Source organism: Ananas comosus, linkage group 20 (assembly GCF_001540865.1).
Source record: "Ananas comosus cultivar F153 linkage group 20, ASM154086v1, whole genome shotgun sequence".
NCBI lineage: Eukaryota > Viridiplantae > Streptophyta > Magnoliopsida > Poales > Bromeliaceae > Ananas > Ananas comosus.
The window spans coordinates 2,098,605-2,121,673 of NC_033640.1; the positions used below are offsets into that span (position 1 = coordinate 2,098,605).

Genomic DNA, 23,069 nt, shown 5'->3' on the forward strand with positions numbered 1-23,069 from the left:
TTATGATGAAAACAATTTCCCTCTCTTCACTTCCACCCTACTTTACCCAAACAAACATTATGCACTTAAAATGGTAATTTCCAAATAAAATTGAAAATTTTAAACAGTAGTAAATAAGCAAAACCTTTTTTTTTTTTCCCTTTTAATTTCATGAATGAATTGTTTGGGTCCAAAATTTATGTGTCTTTTTCTCCAAGAACAACACTAAAAAAAATATATAAAAAGAAAAAAGAAACTTCAATACCACCCTTGTGGTTTCACACTTTCTCACTTTAGCATCCTGTGGTTTAAAGTGTATCAATTTAGTATCTAGCTTGTAATTTTATTTTTATATTTTTATTATCGATTCAACTAATTTTTTTCGTTAAATAAACGACAAAGTTAAAACTAAAAGGTACTAAAGTGAATATTCGATAAATCTAGATGGAGTATCTAAAGTTTTTTTGTATATAATTTAACGAAATATTAACGGAAAAGCTGACGAGAAGATAAAAATGACACTAACTTGGTACACTTTACGGGCTTTTCTTGTAAATAGTCCCCTGAGAAATTTTTATTATAAAAATAATCCTATTAAATTTGAAATTGCAAAAATGGCCATGTCCATGCCACGCAGGCACCACGTCAGCGCCACGTCGACAGAATAGGGATCGGGTGTTTAAGTTGAACACGGTGAACCATTCACCGTGTTCAATACAAGGTTTTTGTATTGGACACGGTAAATGAAATATAAATATCTCGCACTTAGCCATTTTGTATTGGACACGGTCATTCACCGTGTCCAATATAAAAACCTTGTATTAAACACGGTGAATGGTTCACCGTGTTCAACTTAAACACCTAGCCCAACCCCGCCCGCGTGGCGCTGACGTGGCGCTTGCGTAGCGGGGTCAGGGCCATTTTTGCAAATAAATTTTAGACCGGGCCAATTTTAAAAAAAAATTTATCAGGGGACTATTTACAAAAAAAGCCCCACTTTACACTATAGGATACTAATGTGAAAAAATGTGAAACCACGGGGTGGTATTTGAAGTTTACCCCAACAAAAAAAAAAAAAAAAAAAAAAAATATGGCGCACCGCCTCTTCCCCTCGTATTTCTCTCTCTCTCTCAGTCTCTCACGGAGAGCTCGTAAACGCGTGGGTCTCGACAAAACCCTAGCTCCTTTCTCTCTCCGAGGTCGCTAGGGTTTCTCCTCGGCGAAAGCCCCCCGACCTCTCCCGCGCACTCGTCCACGACGCCCTAACCATGGTACGTCGTCGCCCTCCTCTCCCCCTTCGATCCACCCCCTCGCCATGCTTCGCCGTTGTTGGTCGACGACGTTTATTAGAGCCCCTAATTAGGGTTTGATGATCGATCGTCCCCTCAGCTATGGGCCTTTTCTGGAATCGGTCGCTATCAATTCGTGGTTGTTTCAATTTGGGGTGGAAATTGTGAAATTTTATTGTGCATTTTTGAAATGGTTGTAAAAGATGTATGGATACCCTCTCCTCAATTTTGGGCCTTTCCGAAATAGGCCCCTATCAATGTTTGTTTTGTTCTAATTTTTGTAAAAATTGTGAGAAATGAAAATTTGCCCTGCTTTTTTTTTTTTATTTTGAAATTGATACCTGAGCTTTAAAAATTTTGATTTTTGGGATACCCTCAGCTATTGGCGTTTCTGAAATGTCCGTATCAATTTTTGATTGTTCTAATTTTGGTGAAATTCGTGAAAATTTATCTTACCTTTTTAAATGAGGATCGGAAACCTGAAAATTCAGATTTTTTGGGGGTAAAAACAATTTATAAAGATTCGTCAAAATTCTGAAATAGGTCCCACTCAACTTTGGTTGTTTTAATTCGGGTAAAACTTGTAATAATTTGTAGTGCGTTTTGAAATGGGTAGCTGAGCTTCAAAAATTTTGATTTTTCTGAAACAGGTCCCATCAACTTCTGATTAGTTCTAATTTGGCTAAAAATTGTGATATGCGGCGCAGTTTGAAATGGGTACCTGAATCCTTTTTCTTTCAGAAAATTTCTTCGAAAGTTTTGTCAAATTCAGTAGGAATTTAATAGTTTGTATCAAAAGAATTATAGAGCATTCCACTAAGTGATAGCATATTCTATTAGGTTGCAAAATATTCTGTCACGAAGTTAAAATGCTGTTGAATTCTAACTATATTCTGCTAAAATGGTGATTACATTTACGGTTAGGCCAGATTCTAGAAGGCCCTCCTTGTAACCCAATGTGAATGTTCACTCAAGGCGTGCAGAAAAACTAATGTTCAGTTGCTGCAAAAAGAAAATAATCTCAAAAATAATATAATCTAATATGATGTCGTTTTCAGTTTATTTTGGATTTTGTGGGCTTGAGTTAGGACTTGAGTAGGAATGAGATTTGTATTGGCAAATGTAAATTTTTGTTGATTTTGCCGAAATTATGAATGATTAATGAGTGCCATGTAAAATGTTGTCTTAACTATATCCATATGTCAATCTAATTTTCCTGTTGTATGCTGCTAAAGTGTTGATTACAGTTGAGTCAGATTCTAGAAGGTCCTCCTTGCGACACAAATGTGAAAAATTTACTTAAGGCGTGCAATATAGTAATTTACTTACCATGTAAAAGAACGGATAATTCGCATAGCCTTCTAAAATTTTGCTGAGTTATACCGACACTTGTGTAGTCTTGATTCTAAAAGGTGATTTAATTTCAATTGAAGGTTTCATGTGGTAGAAAGCGTAACAAATAGTGAGCCTTTCAATCATCTCAGTTAGACCTATTGGCTTTCCAAATTTTATGCTAGTAGAATGCGACTATAAATCGTTAAGCTATGATAGGCTTTAGTGTTTACCACCAACTTTTTTTTTTCTAGTAAACTGATTTTTCTGCAGAAAAAAAGGTACGTGGTTGTCTTAGTTATCTATTCATCTTTCTCTGATTCCTTTCTGCAACTTAGGTGTTAATTCGAATTGTTTCTTACATCTTTATAATTTATTTTACCATCTCCTTTTTGAAACACAGGCTGCAAAAATTCTTGCTAACTTGATTATCATGGGCTCTGGAATATTGGGGAGGGCTGTCTTTCAAGCTTATAGGAAAGCAATTGAAAGTGAGTTATCTATTTATCCTTTCTTGATTCGTTGATAGGTCTTAGTTTGTGTTTTATTATTCTTATTTTTTTAAGTTAGTTGTTTCTTAGCTTCTCTTTAATATTTCATCAATATTGTGCTTTTGTAGATATTGCAATTGCTGTGGAGGACATGTGGCTGACATTCATTTTTGTATATAAGTTAATCTAAAGCAACTTAACCTTAGAAGTACATGATAAGAATTATTGGTATTTGGAGTGCCTTTGCGAGATTGTTGTAGATATATTCCAACAGGATGTGGCTTGTGGTTTTTGTTTTTGGGTAATTTTTAAAAATAGCAAATGATGTTAATAGAGATTTAACTTGCTACAAGCCTGATAGATGCATTGTATAGGCTAAATTAGCACAAAATTGCACTGATTTTAGTGTTGATTGTTTGAACTGGAAAGATCATATTATTTGAAATGTTAAACTGTCACTATACCAGAACCAATATGTTTTCTTTTCATATATTTATGGTATATGCCTAAGTATATCCCTCAAAAGTCTGAATTTTCATATATGCCCTTTAAATGATTGAATCACTTTATTCCTCGTACATCGGTACATGATGAACTACTACAGCAATTGTATAATATAATATATTCAGCATTTAATCATAGACTTCTAGTTTTTGAAGGCGTGATATTTGCGTATTATTGATAGCTTAGTAGTTTTTCAAGGCATGATATTTGCGTATTATTGAAAGCTTAGTAGTTTTTCACCATGAATACTTGCATTCCAATTTTTTTTTTCCTCGGTGGAAATAAATTGATGTGACTTTTCAAATCGTTGCATCGCATGGTCTGAATTCTGTGGGCGCTTCTATTTATCACGTCATTCATATGCATCTTTTTTCATCCTTTTAACCTACTCCTACAATTACTTTCGCAGATGCGAACAAAACTGGCGTCGCTCACGAAGCTATCAATAATATTCGGAGAGGTAGTAAAGCTCTGACCGAGCAAGAAGCTAGGTTAATATTGGGCATTAGTGAGCAATCCACCTGGGAGGAAATTTTGCAGGTTGGTTAATGCGCTTGCATTCGCTATTTTATGTGTCAATCCATTTCATTAGAAGCTACTTCAACCAAATAGATACTTAGCAAAGCCTACGGTATGAGTTAATGAAATATTATTCCAAGGTCGTACTGTGCAATTAGTTATAAAATTTTCATTTTGTCTATTGGATGCATGGGCGCATCTTATACTTAACAAAATCCATAAAATAAAGATACAATATGCGACATAGTAAATAATATAGAGAGTTACTGTATATACATAGACATGACATTACATATATCTATATTCTTGTGTATACTGCATAAGGATTTAAGTGCCGTGGCACGGGATCGTGCCGGAAACTTGCCGGCACGGTACGTGCCGAGTCGTGCCGGTCAAAAATATTTTTGTATGCCGGCACATAATAGCATGAAATATTTATTTTCTTTAGCAATAAAATATTCTAATTATTTATTATGTTTTTTTATCACATCTTTTGAATTTTGTAGAGGAAATTACTTACTAATTTTAAAGAATAGAGGGTTTTGAGTTATATTACGGGTTCTGTATCGTGCCGGTATCTTGTTGGCACGGTACAGTACGGTGGATATGGTCCGTGCCGACAGGTACTTAAAACCTTGATACTGCATACCAAAGCGTAAGCATGTTTTGTCCAAGGTACTCAAAAATATGCTGAAAATGTTCAAATTGTATCGATGCACTTAATCTTATCTCGAAAATCAGGTATATAAAAAGCTATGTTACTCATAAATGTGCAGTACCTCTCTCTCTCTCTCTCTCTCTCTCTCTCTCTCTCGCTTGCTTGCTCTGTTTATCTTGTTGATGCTCGAGTTTTCAGATCAAATGAATTTGACAGAATAGTTAGTGATTTGCATATCAAACCATGGACCCAGCCTGAACACACAGATTATTTATGATTGTTGTTATTTAGAAGTGGCTTCATAAATTAATCTCTAATACACTATAACATTACTGATTTTTTTTTCCAACTTTGCAGAAGTATGATGTGTTGTTCGAGAAAAACGCAAAGAACGGAAGCTTCTACCTTCAGTCGAAGGTTCACCGCGCCAAAGAATGCTTAGAAGCTGTTTACAAAGAGAAGAGTGGGGTAACAAACTAAGCCCTCGACACAAATCTATGTGCCCTTTTTGTTTTTTCTCTTTTTCTCCTTTAAACACTGGAAATGTTCTTTTTGGAATTAGAATAATTACACCCCAGGGTTGCAATTATCGCCATTTTATGGTGCATTTTTCTGAAATCTTCGATCTTCTGGTATTAGTCAATTGTTTTCTTCAACTTTGGAATATAGAAGAAGAGTTTTAATCATACTATTTAACAAAAATTAGGGCATTGTTGTTAATCGAAACAAATTAAAAACTCGAGATTCGTGCTTGGGTAGTGCAGTGTAATCGGTCTAAAGATCGGGGTGTTTGTCATAGTTTTCCCATGCAGAAGTCTCGGTCTCTCCTCGAACATGTTTGAGTGGACAAAATTTTTTTCGGATTCTGAAAGTTCTGATGCTGTTACCTGTTGAACTCTGTTCTGAATCTAGTTCTTATCCCCAGTTTTGTTGAATTCAGTTCTTCAATGTTCCATCCTCGTTTAAGTTGGGCACTTGTTTAATTGGAGGTTGGCCCTAAACTTTCAAATTTTTGCAATTTGGTGCCTGATATTTTGCTAGTTGCCCCCTAATTTCTCGCGCTATCGGCTCTGGGTTTGATTCGCCACTGAAATCTCCATCATTTCTAGGTTATTTACATGCGAGGAAAAAAAAACGTACCAAACTGGTGGTTTCGGGGGTGACTGCGTACAGTGATAAAATTGATGAAAGATTAGGGACTCTATTGCAATTCGTCATCAAGTTGTACAAATTCTCTCTCTTTCGGCTGTATATAAACTATTGAACTGTTGATAAATTGCACCACTAGACCCCAAACTTCCGTTTAATAACATTCGACTTTGTTGTTTGGTTTGATTCGGCTTAAGTTTTTCTTTTTTCACTTATTATTATTATTATAAGGACCAACGAACACGTCGGATTGCTGGTGCTAACTATTAATTTTAAAAATAAAAATTGTTAAAGAAATACAACTAATTCGTTTAAAACGTACAGACACAACGTTCATAAATCTCGAGTGTGATTCAATCAAACCAATCTCACATAGATCTCGTTCATAGATCTCGAGTGTGATTCAATCAAACCAATCTCACATAGATCTCGAGTGTGATTCCGTCCAACCAATCTCACACTGCTTCGAATACGGCTTAATCCGACCTCCTACCATTTTGAACGTAATTCGGCCTAATCTAACCTCCCGCCCGCCACAGAGCGGGTGTGGAAACAAAATTATACAAATTAGTCGCATACAATGATGATATTAGCATAGCAATCTTTGCCATACACACAACAGATTAAATACAATGAATCTGATCAAATTCAATCATTCAATAGAGACCGAATACAATCGTATCATCAGCTGTGTTCATAGCTTCATATCACCACCAAGCACGAAAAACAAGTGCTTTTTCGTCTTCTCCTTTTCCCTTTTCGCAATCAAGCTACATAATATGTTAAAGATCGTCGACCTTTTTTCTGCAATCAAGCTACATAATATGTTAAAGATCGTCGAGCTTGTTTTCCCAATAAGCTACATAATATGTTAAAGATCATCGACCGGTTAAGCGAAAACAAGCTGCTATGAGGAGGAATTAACTTAAAACAAGTTAGTTATACATCAGAGAGTAAAGAGTCTTTTAACTTAACGCAAAAAGAGGAGACATGCACAGTCGACATCAATTTACAACAAGTCTAGTAGTACCTTCGATCTTTCCGTCTCGACACCGCAAGGGCAAAATCGGAAAAGCAGAATACGACATTTTAGTGCATTTTCCGCATCTCCTCTTTGAACTGATTCTTCAAATTAGGCACGGACCGTTAATGTTCGCTCCTAAGAAAATGCGCATGCAGTTTTTGGAGTTCGATAAACTTCTCCACCGAATCTTCTCCGGTCTCAAAAGCATCCCACAGCAATTTTCTCGACTCGTCGTGCCACTGGCTCTTCATTACGAGATTATACGCATATCGCATCGCGTGATAACAAAACGCTAACTCGGCTTCTTTGCACTCCTGCTGCAACGACTCGTCTTGGTCGATCAGCTTGTACAGCCCTTTCTTAGCTTCTTTTGTCCACCGCTTCAGGATGTACCTCTCGGGGATTCTGTCCACGTTCTTGAGGCTGAAGGCTTTTAGCGCGTGCGAACAGAGTATACCCATCGTCTCAAACTTCTTACAGCTACAAGAAACTAGCAAGGTAGATGTGTCGAGAATGACGATACACGCTTTCAAACCCCTCCCTTGCATCTTCAGCTCGAACCTGAATAGCGTGCCGCCGCATGCCGTTTCCTCGACTGATGTCGCTCCGCACCCGTCAAGGAACTCGTTCTCAAACACTTTGTAGATCTTGTGCGTGTAAATTTGCCCCGCGTGCTTCAAAATATCGCTATGCTTAATCGCACGTAAAGGCTCTCGCCGATGACAGCGGTAGTCCTCTTCGGCTTCATTCTTGCGCCAACCTTCGACTAACTTCTCGAATGCAAGAACAAACTCCGTAAGAGAGGCCGATTTGTCGGCGATCCCATTCAACACATTATTCGGACTCTCGCCCCGCTGCGGAAGCTCGATCCCGCCATCGAAAGCATCTTTGTTGAAGGCCGAGCTCCATTTATGCCGAATCTTGTGGAGGCTTTTAAGCCACTGATGATCTTGTAAGTTATGCTTGCGGAGCATTTTAGCCCATGTTTCCTCAAACTCCATTTCGGAATTGCATTCTTGAATACATCTCATAAACAAAGTATGGAACTTTCGGGAAGAATTAAGAGTACCCAAGTGAGCAAGCGCCTTCTTCTGAAGGGTCCACAGACAAAGGCGGTGAGATGTATTCGGAAACACCTCCTTAATCGCTTCTGAAATTGCTTGATCCTGATCGGTAGTGAAGATCGACTTAGGAGGTCGGTCGCCCATCGACTCCAGAAACGACTTAAACAGCCACACAAAAGATGCCTTCGTCTCATCCAACAAAAATGCACACCCAAACATGACATTCTGCCAATGGTGGTTAACCCCAAGAAACGATGCACATATCATGTTATATCTGCTCGTACGATAGGACGTGTCGAGCACCACAACGTCGCCAAAGCTGTCGTAATCATCCCTGCTCCTGCCGTCCCTCCAAAAGAAGTTAGTCATTCGATTCGCCTTATCTATTTGCACATCCCAATAAAACATGCCTTCCTCATTAGCTCTTCGTTTGAAATGGCCTACAAGGCTTTCAGAATCTCCCATCTCAATCACCGTCATCTTTTGCACGCTGACATAGTGACTGCGCTTTGTGGACCCCACTTTCTCATTCCCGCTACCTTCTTCAACCCTAGAAGACCCAGCATTGGTCGTTGGGGTTCCAGCAGCGTCCCCCGACTTACCTTTACCAGATGACCTTGCGGATCTCAACAAATGTCGCTCTTCAGGTTTAGCCAAGTCATGATTATGCTCGGGCACAAACCGAACCACCTTCCACCGTCCCTCCTCATCAACTCTAAAGCGGACCATTGCTTTGCAGTTAGTTCTATAATCCGGTCTGCTAGTATTCACCTCAGATGGAAGCTCGTCGTATCTAATACCTTCCTTCGAGCAACAGTAGTCCTTTGTGCGGATATTTTTGGTCCCTGAAAAGTAGTTTTGCTTACCCTTTCGCACACTGAAGCCCATCCGGTGACCGTAGTCGCAATACAACCTGTACGCCTCTTCCTCGCTATTCACAACCTGCCCCAACAGATTGTTGCTTCCCCCCCGACGGGTCAAAACAAGTGCAGTATCTAATTCTTTTTCCACTTCTCCATTGTCTTCCTTCTTTTTCTCCTCTTCTCGATTGTTGTTTGCTTTCTCCACTTCTTGTGCATTATCTCCACCACCATCGACCTGCATAGCCTCTCCAGCATCTTCAATAGCATAACTAGATTCCATAGCTGCAATAAACACCACATAAACAATACATTAAGAGAAAGGGGGCGGGACAAGCCCAAGTTGATACATCAAAACCAATACAATAATGACTACAGAAATATGTTTCACACTATCTCAATCAATCCATTAATAGGATAGAAAATAATAATAATAAAATAAAATAGATAGAGATAGAAAAGAAAAACACTTTTGAAAACCTTGAATCTGTCTAAATTATACAAGCGAAATTCACCTGCGGCGGCAGTTATTTATACTTTCTAACGTCCCAAATACATCCCAACAAAATGCTAGAAACTTTGGCAAAATCAAAATGTTGAGCCTGTTTAGCATTCAAAGAAAGGAAATGTAGAGCCTGTTTTGATAACGGAACAAGTTGTCTAAGGACAAACTGTGCTGGATGCCAGTATTTATTTGCAATTATAACTAAGAAGAGTTGGTTTTTCGCTACAGGGGAGTCCTGATAATGTTGTTTCTTTCATAATAAAATCCCACTACAAGATGACACATCAAATCCTCGAATAGAAAAACTTAAATCTCTTTTACTTATTTTGAAGACCTCATGAAAAGCTCCATTATCTGCTTCTTGCATTGCAGTTAACCCGAAAACTGCCAAGAGCAGGTGGGAGGACATACTAAAATAACTAAAGTTTTATGTACAGATGGACTAGCTATCATTGTGGTAACTAATTGTGCACTATACAAGTTGAAAATTGTCGATCTTTTAGCTTAAATGCAAATGCATGTTGTTAAAGTGAAGCATTCATAACTTCATATGAGGCATAGTAGCTTCAAACAAATGAAGGATTGCCTAGAGTAACACAATCTCCAAATTGACCCAAGTACCTCATGCTTAAAGAACTGCCAAAGCTTCCTACTAGCTCGCTCACTCGCTCCGTCGCTCGCCTCTCTCTCTTGCTCGCTCGTTCGCTCTCTCTCTCTCTCTCTCTCTCTCTCTTCGTATGCTGTATGAATGTACCAGGACTTTTTTCTTGAAAAAGTAAAAAACGAAGTTCAATATAGCTCCAAGCACAGGCCCAGAACAAAAATATGAAAACTTGTGATTTGGCATGTATATATCAGTATTTATGTGCCAGTATATTAGGTTAACTCTTTTGCAACGGATCCAATACACCTTGCACAAACAAAATGACAAATCTATTATACTTAAAATCACAACATCATCATGAACTAAGACACTTGTTCTACATAAAAATAAAACTATGATTCGTTTGGAGGTCCTTTGTTTGCATAGTATATATGTTGCACTTGATAAGCTTCATTATGGTGATATGTAGTTTATAAATAAGAAGGTCCAACATATCTTGAACACTAGTGCTGTTACTGCTTTATATACAATCCAAATTTTTTTTTCCTTTTGAATACTTGATGCATGAGTAGAAGCCTCTACACATGATCATTACAATTATTAGTCTCTAGTCTAAATAGTTTTAGCTATGTAATTTCGAGTCAATGAATCATGGAAATTGGATATACAAATGAGTTTCGACTGTTAAATCTTTTTTTTTAAAAAAATATTGCCTACTTGACACAGCTTTTGAAACAGTTCCATTAATCAAGGAGAAGGTGTTTCACAAACAAAAATCTAGGGCTTCAGAGCAGAATCCAAAATGAGGTTTTAGACCCAAAAGCAAAAGCTCAAATTCAAAGCTTTTCTTTCAACCACTGATGAAAACTATCCGAAGCACTTCTGAACAATTCCACTCAAATAACACTTCTGCATGAGCTCCATTTGGGCGAAATAGGCCCTCACTATAGCCAAAACCTAATCTATATGAACACAAAATAAAAATAAAAATAAAAATTGTAAGCCTCACATGGTATTATTGCTATTTTTTGTGAGTAAATGGATTGCAATTTATACAATTTCTACATATACCAAATTTGTTCATCAAAAAAATAAAATAAAATAAATAAATGGTAACTTTTTGTTTCCCGTGAAGAACATATCTATCTCCCGCACTCCTAATCGTGTAGAATTTTAATTTAATTTCTGAAAAACAAAAAGAACAGCAAAAATACCAAACAAGCCCTAAAATTTCACCAAATTTGACCCCAACTTTTTGAACAAAGCAAATAATAATCATGCTGTAAAAAACAACAATCCTACTTTGATCTAAGTTTAAAACCCTCAAAATTACTCCTAAATCTAAAATCTCAGAATAGAGAAGAGGAGATCGCAAAGCTCACCGAATCGGTTCCGACGCGAGGGGGATCGCCGCACCAAGAACAAAATTAACCCTAAAAGAAGCCCTAGAAACTCGGAAACTCGGTCGGTGGACGCGATCGATAGACGGATCGAAAAAGGGTTACAGAGAGTTCTACGAACTACCTCCTCGGCGTAGATCTCCCCCCTCTCCTCCTTCTCCTCCTCCTCCCCGACGAAGGCGACGACGAAGACGACGATGGCGATAATGGAGATCGCTCGGTGGATTCGTCGACGACGACGACGAAGAAGAGATTAAGGCGGGGCGGGGGCGGGGGGGAGAGAAAGAGCGAAGGGGGAATCCCTAGGTCGACGAAGAGGAAGGGGGGGGGGGAAGTTTACACATCACCCCTTACAACATATGATAATTTTTAAAGTTTAATTACGAATATATCCCTACAAACTTTTAAAATAGCAAATACATCCTCGCAAATTTTAAAACAATAAATTTATCTTATCCCTTCATACTCCATACCAATACATAATTTGACGGTTTTCTCAGCATCCATGGCGCCTTTTCCCACCTCCACGTCGTATGAATCATTTTTTCACCTCTCCATTGTAGCCCTTAGGCAATAAAAACATGCCATGTATTCAATAGAAATTTTCGACACACCAATTGCGCCGTAGTAGACCGAATATAAAATGTGAATAAAAAATAAATTTCTATAATATAATAAATTATTAAATATTATATATTTTTAATATATATTATACTATATTTTATATTTTATTTTATAATACTAACTATTAAGTATTTTATGAATCATCTAATATACATACGATGTATGAAATATTAGTATATATCAAGTGCAAGTAAATATTTCTCCTCTTTTTTTTAGAACTATGAAAAAAAGCTTTTCAAATAGCCCGATCCATAATTAAGCATTTTCTACACTAAATGTATATAATTACATACACCGACATGCTTCAAATCTCTAATAGTGATTTAAAATTTAATTCAACAAATATATTTAAATTATTAGACTTCATAGCTTAGATATATTTAATTATATTTTGATATTAGAAATTAGTTCTCTAATATAAATTGGGGTATATGTTGTGTTAATATACATTATGTGCAAATAATAACATCTTTGTCCAATAAATTTTAGTAAGGTGAAGATGATCTTATCTATTTGGCAATTTAGAATAATTCTTCAAATTTTAACTCTTAAATTAAAAATTTATTTATAAAATAGCTACTAAAAATAGCTTTAGAATAACTCTTATTTATTTATAATATATAAAAGGATGTTTAAGTTTGTTTTGTATTTTTCATTGTAAGTTTTTTCAATTTTAAGATTTTAAAAATTATATATATATATTAATTGACTAAAATACTATGTACCCACCGCAAAGCACGAATCCTATACTAGTAAATATAAAATTGTTACAACTATATTTTTTTACCAATTCGTAAGTTCACCATAACTTTATTTTAGGAGTCAGCGTTATTTGGTTTAAACCGAATTACAGAATCGAACCAACTCATTTTTGTCGAATTCGGTTTGATTTTAAACATTGCAAAAATGTGAAATTGAAAAATATGGAATTAACCAAAATTTTGATAACTTAAAACATATATATATTAGTTTTAAATTTTCAAAAATATATATTAGCCTTAAAAAATAATTAAATAATTAGAGATGTTAATTGTTGTTATCCTTAGACTAAAAATTTTTAACATAAAATTAAAAGGTAGGGTGTAAAATGTATTCTTGCATTATCCCTTGTAAAGGTACATTGGTCTTTTAAATTTGGAAAAACTTCAAAAAAAAACCATGTGGTTTCGCACTTTCTCACTTTAGTACCCTGTGATTTAAAGTGTATCAATTTGTCCCCCCATGTGGTTTCGTTTTTCTCTTTTTAATATCAATTATAATTTCACAGAATATTAAGAAAAAACTATTGAAAAGATAAAAACAAAATCACATGGAGGCAAATTGATACACTTTAAAGCACAAGGTACTAAAGTGAGAAAGTGCGAAACCACATGGGAGATTTTTGAAGTTTTCCTTTTAAATTTCATATCTTTCTTTTCACAACTAGTACAAAATTAGAATACAGTGAAGTTCAAATCTTACTGTTATAACTAGTGTAGTAGCCCGCGCGTTACGGCGTGTAGATACTGTTAAAATAAAAAATTGTAAAGAATAAAATATCAGTTTAGTACAAAAAATAGTAAATATAACCTATATTATAGACAAATAATTTTAAAAAATAAAACTATAATAAAAAAGAATTTAACCGCTTCGACAAAACTATTCAACCTTTAAAAAAAAAAATGTAGTACCAAATTAGAAAGAAAAAATGAGAAAAAAAAAAGTAATCAAATGAGAAAAAAAAGCAGGCCCACTCTTTCCCAAATTAAGGGATGGTTATATGTAAAATTTATCCATGAAGATTAATATATAAGTATAGATATAGATATAATATATATAGAGAGAGAGACAGAGTCTGTCTTTTTTAAAAGCACTATAAACCTTCGTACTATTAAGTTATTTTTGATGTTGTGACTTTTGAATCAACGATCAGTTCCGTTAGACTTGATTTGGAATATTGAAAATATCTAGAAAACTCAAAATCAATTACTGAAAATAAAAATCTCACAAAAAATGATAATTTAACACTAAAATTTTAGATCAAATATATTGATCTTATTTTATATAGTATAAAGAATTTTCTTTCAAAATTTCACGTGATTTGAATATTTCTACACAGTTAAACTTACAAACGACTCACAACGACTATTAAAATTATTGATTTTGAAATCCTTTGGTCACTATTATTGAGCAATAATTTTCGCAACAATATTCTGCTTTATATACTCGAATTTTTATGGAAAATGCTTTTTGTACATCCAAAAAAATATAGATCTTACATCTCATTCTAAAGTTAATAAAAATTTAAATAATTTTTGGTAAAAAAAAAAAGAAATTGATGTAATAAGTAAAATATTAATGAACTTGGTATGTAGTGAGTATAAAATATAGGGAAAACTTCAAAAACCCCCTCTGTGGTTTCTCACTTTATCACTTTAGTACCCTGTGGTTTAAAGTGTATCAAGTTAGGACCCTGTGGTTTTGCACTTTATCACTTTAGTATCCTGTGGTTTCACACTTTATCACTTTAGTACCCTGTAGTTTAAAAAATCACAGGGTACTAATTTGATACAAAATTAAAACCACAGAATACTAAAGTGATAAAATGCAAAACCACAGGGTACTAACTTGATACACTTTAAACCACAGGGTACTAAAGTGATAAAGTGAGAAACCACAATGTACTAACTTGATACATTTTAAACCACAGGGTACTAAAGTGATAAAGTGAGAAACCACAATGTACTAACTTGATACATTTTAAACCACAGGGTACTAAAGTGAAAAAAATTGAGACCACAAGAGGGGTTTTTGAAGTTTTCCCTAAAATATATACCTAACTTTGAGGTGTATCGATAGCATTGCTTAATTCTTATACCGATACAGAACAAAAAATTGTGACAAAATCAGTCATCACCGGCGGCATGACCTTCTGCAACGCGGCTGGACCGGCGGACAATGATCACTCCGTGGTGCTTCGATCCGTCTTCTATCGGTGCAGCTTCGTGACTGTAATGTCTGTAGTACCGTCGACTTCATCTTCGGCGGGCGACCGCGACGCATGCAGCCGCCGCCTTTCGAAACTGCAGCATCTACATCAGAAAACCGATGCATGGGCATCAGCGTGCGGTCGAACCGAACCGATCCAAACCAAATGAGAGCATGGGGTTCTCCGGGGGTGGGGAGCTGGTGTCCGGCATATATACCTCGGCCGGCCTTGGAGCGCGTAATCGAGAGTAGTAGTTTACATGGAGTCAGACGTATATCGGCAGTGCCGATGGCTCCGGCAGGGTGGTCGGAGTGGCGCGCAGGAGTTTCGCGCTGAATACGCCGTCGTAGCCGTGCTATGACGTCGCAAGTATCAGAATTCAGGTCCGGGTTCGAGCACGAGAAGGAATAACGGATACATCAGTTGCCGGTAAGATCACTGGGAGTCACCTGATTGAGCGGGGACACGTGGCTTCCTTCTACTGGTGTTCCTTTCAATTCCGGATTGTAACACTCCGGCAATACCGTTTGGAAAAATGCTTTATTGATGGCGTTCCTATTTCGTTTGTTTTTGTTTTTTTTTTTAGAGTAAACTTCAAATGGCACCCGTAGAGTTTTGTATTTTCTTACTTTAGTGTCTTGTGGTTTAAAATATATCAAGTTAATGTCCTGTGATTTTCTTTTTATTCTTTAGTCGGCTTTTTAGTTAATATTTTATTAAATTATGTACAAAAAACTTCAAATATCCTATCTAGCTTTATCAAATATTCACTTTAGTACCCTTTAGTTTTAACTTTGTCACTAATTTAACGAAAAAAATTAGTGAATCGATAATAAAAAAATAAAAATAAAACCACAAGACACTAAATTAATACACTTTAAACCACAGGATACTAAATTGAACAAGTGTGATACTACTGGATTGGTGTTTGAAATTTTTTTCTTTTTTTATTCCAAATATTTTCAATTTCTATACGATTAAAATGAGTTGTGGATGGACTTCCCTCCCTAGTTAGTTAATTCGCAAATTATTTGTAAATATCAAAAATCTAAATAAAACAGTATGTATATGATTTATTCCCAAAAATTGAAACAAAATGCAAAATTTTAGATTAGATTTATTATCCGTGAATAATTCACATATGCCGAATTATTCGGCCAAAAAACGCGCTAAATTTTTAGATAAAATTTATTTCCAAATTATTGCCCAAATTATTCGCGAATTATTGAAAAACTTTATGGACTTCCAAAATATATAGATCAGAAAAATATAAAGATGGAGATGACAATAAACTTTGCTATTATTTTTTTTACTTAATCTATTTTATTTTATAGCTTTCTATTTTTATATTCTTAAACATATATAACTATATATACTAGTAGCATAAATCTAGAGAAAAAAAAGCTTAGTTTAATAATCAATTTTTTTATCCCGAAATTTTAATTGGTGAACATAATATTTCTGTATAAATTGAATATCTGAATAACTAGCGAACTCATTTTTTAAACCGTATTTTTCAACAACTTTAAAAATTGAGATACGAATTTTATTCGAATTATACCCGTACCAAATTTTTGTCGAATCTGAATTAACAAACTACGCATCTCTGTTTCACATCAGAGCTCTAGGAATTAAGCATCTGATAAACTAAACTTAAATATTTCAAACTATTACTACGGGGTGAAAATTTAGAGCTTTTACTTCCATAGTTGATAGGACCGTGATAATCAGTTCGATCGGTTGATCCGGTTCAGTTTAGTAAGTAATTTGGCTCTTTTTTATTGTGCATTTTGAGAACTATACCAACCAAAAATTAACTAAAGTTTAGGGAAAAACAAGGGAAATTTATTGATTTGATACACAATTATTAGCTATCAGACTATGATTGAACAGCTACCAACAGTGTTTAACCACTACATACATCCATCATATGAAAGAAAGGGACAAAGTGAAATGGTCTTGTAGTTAAAACTCGTTTCTTTCATTAGCATATCTTTGACAGAGTATTGGTTATAGAGAAATGATAGCGATCAAAGTAAGATAAAAGGAATTTTAATGGCTTCTAAAGGCTACACAAAATTGGTTATTAGAAACATCACACAAAGAGAGATAGAGAGAGAGAGAGAGAGAGAGAGAGAGAGAGAGAGAGAGAGAGGGAGTTTTGAACTTTTTCTCCTCCCTCCCTTTAGGAAAAGAAAAAAACAAAAAAGGTTTTCACAAGTCACCCCTTTAGCAGTAAGAAATTCTGCGTAGTAAATGTGGCAACTCTAGCTATGTGTGCATCACCCTATATATGTGGATTTTTCTTTTTTTCTTTTTCTTTTCAAGTGGCATGTTAAAAGAGTGTTGGCAAAGAGGGAATAAGAAGAGAAGGGTTTTTCAAAAACCTCCATACCGGAGGAGAAGTGCCGAGCGGTAGATCGAAGCGATGTGGACGAAAACAAAGAGCAAGACGAGCGCATCGTCGATCAATCCAACGGGTCCGAAGATTCCTATACATGTAGAAAAATTTATTAAACATCAGCATATGTGCGCTGAGATTCGTAATATATTGTGTGATTACTTTCGGAGAAAACGTCGATCGGACTCAGAATGTATAAGCAACCAAGAAGTACCTGCAAGTTAGAGAACAAACATAAATCATCTGAATATTCACCTCACGTTCCAGTTAAGTAGGAAAATATTTCGAAGATGTTTAGCTGAGCTAATTCATTGTAGGGGCTTTTACATAGATGTCCCGGTGCGAAGTTATATACCCATATGAAGATATGAATTTGTTTTTTTTTATTAACCATGGGATTGTAGTTCGAAAAATACTTCATGCAATACATGTGGGAATGTGAGAAAATAAATTTCAGAGGGGCATTTAATTAAGTACAAACGTGTACATATATGTAAGAAATTAAGTTGTTGAAGGGCACGAGTGAAAGTTCAGATTCATGTTGCTTAATGAATGAAGCAGGTAACTTGCTATCTTTTTCTCAAAAAAGAAAGTTCAGATTCAGTAGAGATTTATATGTTAACAGATAATATTGCAGGGGTAAATGTGCTAATATCTCCAAACGCATCAAGGATTAATACAACTACGTTATTTTGTTGTATATGATATGTTGAATATGGAATATTTGAACTTGAGCAAGTCCCAAAAGGAGGGTATGTTGCATGTAGGGGTGGCAATCCAGCTCGCCGTTCACGAGCCAGCTCGTGTTCAGCTCGAAATGAGCTCGAGATCGAATCGCTCATTTAGTAAACGAGCCGAACAAGAGCTGAATTTTTTGGCTCGTTTAATAAACGAGCTGAACACGAGCTGGGGTTAGCTCGCTCGTGTTCGGCTCAATAACAGCTCGAATACATATATTTTATATTTATATAACTTATTTAATTTATATTTATATATATAAATAATTGATTATATATAATATATTTTTTTATTATTTAATTTTTAGCAAAATAAAAATATAAAGATGAGCTCTATTATAAAAAGACTTATTTATATGTAAAATTTCAATTATTAGATCAAAGTCTAATGGATAAGATTTTATAAATTTATTTTTTATATATATTCAATCTAATCCTTTTAACTTATTGTTCGTTGGCCAGCTCGTGAGCCGGCTCGTGTTCGGCGAGCTGAATTTTTTCGCTCAATATTTTAACGAGCCGGTTCGTGTTCGGCTCGTTTACACCCCTAGTTGCATGTATGCGAACTACAGAGCACATAAATTGAACTGCGCAAATATACCCCTGCAGAGTTATTATTTGCTTATGTATCCTTAAAAAACTTGTTTAATATTTGCATGCATGCCTACGTCAAGGTATCTATGCAGATAATATATAGGGTAACAACTCAAAATAAATAAATAAATATAATTTGGTTAGATACTCCTAGAAAGGCATGCGCACAAATAATCAAAGTTCACATTAGTATGCGTGCACAGACCAACTTCGCAGCAGTATTTGCAATTTCACATATTCACAGGGGTATATATGCCAAAAGGAAAAGGCGAGAAAAGAAAACGCTTAACTGTCATGAAGACTTGAACATGAAACAGAAGAGGAAGCGAGCCTTGAGGATCCATTAATTCTCTGGACAGCCTCTGAATATAGAATGGTAGATCCATCAAGCACTGCAATCACAATAAGATTTATGATCTGAATTTCGAAAGTGCATTTACTTATCAGGCTCTTAAAATAAATAAGAGAATTGTTGATGCAAACTTTTTTTTTCCCGAAAATTAACAAATACTCCTTTGATTAATTGGAAACATCTATACGGTAACAATAAAGTAAACTAAGAAGGTCTATATATACAATGTTATGGATATACAAATTTATACACATATAAGAGGAAATAACACAAAGATTTAGCAAGAGCTCAAATACACTAAAAACAATACAATAGGGAAGAGATGCAATCCTTTGGTTCTCAGGAAGAAAGTAGATACCGGCTTTCTATAACAAGATGACCATGAACTTGATGTCTTCCGTCATTACCTCAAGTTTTAAACGATATATATTTACAATCAATTAGCACCCACAATTAATTAATGAGACATGCATCAAAATGTAGTTTTCCTATTTTTTGAAGTGAACCGCCATAGGGTGATTCCGTATGGATGTAGCTAACCCATTGATCAGAATTAACACATTAAAATAACAAAGCGATCCACTTGTTAACCCCAAAAGATGAAATACTCTAATGAGCAAATAGTCACTTGCCTAGATAAATAAAGAATCAAATGGGAAATGAGATATTCACAAGATGCAAAACTTTTGCTCTTATTATGCAAATCTTTAGGCTATTACTCTAAGTAGATTTCTCAATACAGTTCTAAATTTTACAACTGTGTTTAGAATAACTCTCAAAATTAACAGAACATTGTTGAGGGTACAAGAGACATTACACCTGAAGGAAGCCTTGTGAAGATCTGCCGAAACGGCTGTTGTATTTCTCAATCCTCTCCATGACCAAACTTGCTTCAGAATCATAGCGCCGCCACAATGCATCCTCAGATGGTATGAGCAGAGTTATAGGACGATGGCAAGTGGGACAATTGCACGGCCTAAGGGCCGATCCATGGTGCCAAACCCCCAGAATGCAGTGCCCTGATAAGGCATATGGGTTTGTCAGAAAACTAATATAACTTTCTATGAAGAAGGTGAAAAGTACAGTCACGCCTTAAATATAGTTCATTTGAAATCAGGTTGTGGAGCTTCAGTATTTTCGATTTGAATCTCTTGACCAGCTTATTATTTAGTTTCAAAAAATTCCATTAAAATTGGTCAAAAGTTAATGATTATCATTGAAAAAAGGCTGTTCAGTTTTCTGTCCAGCATAATTCGGTTTTACAATATGTTCTTGTCAAAAAGTTGCAAAGACCATTAAGTTTGAGGGAATTTTCTGATCAAGCAACATAAAATCCAAAAACTGCAAGTTCAGGGACCATCCGAGATGGCCTGTTGTAGGCAGTGTAAGCCCATGTGTTTTTTCCTATCAAGGTAAGTGCATTTATATGGATCATAAACACTACTTGCTCTATAGTCACTATGTCTCCTAAGATATTAGAAAAGAAATTCGCCACATCATGTCCGCTGTGAGCAACAGAAAGGTAACAAATTGGATTAGTTCTACATCGATTGTGATGCAATGAAAAGGCAAGTTAGATTATCTACATTTAATTTATTTAATTTAAAACTATGACACTTGTGTCTTTACATACTTGACCCCAAATAGAAGAATCTAAGTCATGCCTACCAATACTCAATAAAACAAAAGAAACAAAGGTAATCTAAAGAGTGCATTGGACAAAGTTTTATGACATGATATTGTGTATAATTACCTCAACATCACCTCAACATCCAAACTACTAGTTGTTTAATGTCAAAGCTCATGCTAAGGATTTACTATGCAAATGATTTCCACACACAATTGTGTGCATAATTACAACTCTCCCCCTAGTTTGACCAAGTTTTGTGACATAAAATTGCATTCTAAGAATTAATGACTTTTCCTTTATACTAATCAAGCTAAAAAAGGGCATGATAAAACCATGAAATATGTCATATAGCAACCCTATTTGGCTCTGTTAATAATACTGTCAAAGTCCTGTTATCAAGAACTACTGGTATAAACACTAACTGCTTCCCAGTGTAGAAAAGCTGCTCCTGAAACCAGCCCAAATAGGAACTCAATCTGTAGCCAATCAAATAAATAGGGAATATTAACTCAACTTCTACATGAATTCCTCCCAAATAGGCAGGCACCCTAAAACCTCTTGATCAAGAGATCTAAAGATGTCAAAAAATCGAACATGTGCATCTTGATCCGAATCGAAAAGATCAGAGAATGATTAAAGGAGAGCTCATCTAGCAAGCCTGAAACAGCATCTCCTCCGGAGCTATTCACATTCGCTCAAAATCACTACCACTACCACAAGAATAAAGAAGAAAAAGATCATGATCACAATGATCTACACTACAGAATCAGGGCACTGGAGTAGAATTTGATTCTGCCCAATTAAACCACTACCATCATCTCAATCGAGACATCAGAGTACCGGTTCAACTCATCAACACACAAACACTGGAAACGGGATTAAACGCCTCATTTACACACATTCGATTAAAAAATCACTACGATTACCGAAATAAAGAAAGAAGAAGAAGAAAAAGAGAATCTACACTACTAAATCAAGCAAAGTGGAGAAGAATCCGATCCCGTACAATGAAACCGCCAACATCATCTCTATCGAGGCATCGGAGAAGCGATTCAACTCGATCCAAATCAAATTTTACGAAATCCTCACCCCCACAACCTCCGAAAACGAGATTAAACTCCTCATTCACCCGAATCCGACCAAGATCGGTGCGATCAACGAAAGGAGAGCGACGAAGGCGAAGAAGAAGAGGATCGATTGCTACGGAACTAGGGCAAAGCGGAGAAATGTAGAGAGAGGGAGAGAGAGAGAGAGAGGAGGGTTTGGATTCGATACCGCAGAACCAGTGGGAGCAGTTCGCTTGGTGGGGGAGCTCGATCTCGTCGTTGCACACCAAGCAGCGGAGGTTCCCGTGAGCCCGATCCATCGCCCCTCTCTCTCTCTCTCTCTCTCTCTCTCTCGTTCGAGCGCTCTCGCTCTTGTTCCCGGTCTCGTACTCTCCGAGTGGGTACTATTTATAGAGGTTTGTGGCGGGAGAATATATTATTGGTGCGTCCGCGTGGTTGGAAAAAAATTTACAAAGCCCCCCTGCATTTTATCATTTTTGTAAGCAAGAGCCTTATATTTTTATTCTTTCTTGGGTCAATTTCATACAGGTCCCTACAAATATAGTAAATTATACATATATCTCTATAAAATTCAACTTTTATATGTTGTCATCACAAAAGTCCTGATATTTTCAAATATGTCCCTGCCGTTAAGATTCCTTAGAAAAAATTAGTTAACTATAGGTAAAATACTTAACCCTAATTAGTTAATGAGATGAATTGACCTTTTTACCCCTCTTCAATTAAGATATATTTGTGATGGTAAAAAGATTATTTCACTTATAAAATAAACAGTGCTTTAATGGTAACAAACCAGAGGAAGATATTTAAAAACATCAGGACTTTTGTAGGGATAAGTATTTTACCTCCTCTTCAATTAAGATATATTTGTGATGGTAAAAAGATTATTTCACTTATAAAATAAACAGTGCTTTAATGGTAACAAACCAGAGGAAGATATTTNAACGCTTTTCCGCTGTGTTTCAAACAAAAAGGGGACCCCGGGGCGTGACACTATAATTGGCTTTGGCCTTTAGGTGGGTCGTAGTCAATTTTGATATTTTGGGAAGTTTTAAGTTTCAACTGATTGTGAAATTACAGTAAATCAAACAATAGAAGTGGATATTTATGATCGAAAATTACTTCACCATTTTTCACTTTTGGTGAAACAAACACACGCTATCATATCCAAAAGTCGTAAAATTAACTTCCTAGATGCTTGAAATATTATAAATAAAGTCTAATCGAATCGATCACTGATTCAGAAATTCTATCATTAAAAACAAATTGTGAACACAAAGGCCTTTGTACTTTTAATTGTCAATCTTTTTCTTTGGTT

At 35.6% G+C, this 23,069-nt stretch overlaps 3 protein-coding genes across 3 annotated transcripts; 1 reads left to right on the forward strand and 2 right to left on the reverse strand.

The window, feature by feature from the left end:
- LOC109725357 (mitochondrial import inner membrane translocase subunit PAM16 like 2-like) lies at positions 1,096-5,707 on the forward strand. Its single transcript, XM_020254513.1, has 4 exons — positions 1,096-1,250; positions 3,004-3,091; positions 4,005-4,135; positions 5,130-5,707. Exons 1-4 carry the CDS (start codon positions 1,248-1,250, stop codon positions 5,250-5,252), a joined length of 345 nt encoding a protein of 114 aa, XP_020110102.1. The 5' UTR covers positions 1,096-1,247; the 3' UTR covers positions 5,253-5,707.
- Positions 6,811-11,677, reverse strand: LOC109725690 (protein FAR1-RELATED SEQUENCE 5-like). The gene is made up of 2 exons (XM_020254976.1): positions 11,503-11,677; positions 6,811-9,154 (listed from the first exon to the last, which is right to left on the reverse strand). Exon 2 carries the CDS (start codon positions 9,150-9,152, stop codon positions 7,068-7,070), a length of 2,085 nt encoding a protein of 694 aa, XP_020110565.1. The 5' UTR covers positions 9,153-9,154; positions 11,503-11,677; the 3' UTR covers positions 6,811-7,067.
- Positions 17,319-22,078, reverse strand: LOC109725898 (E3 ubiquitin-protein ligase RNF170-like). Its single transcript, XM_020255296.1, has 5 exons — positions 21,960-22,078; positions 19,874-20,073; positions 18,993-19,094; positions 17,534-17,585; positions 17,319-17,462 (listed from the first exon to the last, which is right to left on the reverse strand). Exons 1-5 carry the CDS (start codon positions 22,048-22,050, stop codon positions 17,350-17,352), a joined length of 558 nt encoding a protein of 185 aa, XP_020110885.1. The 5' UTR covers positions 22,051-22,078; the 3' UTR covers positions 17,319-17,349.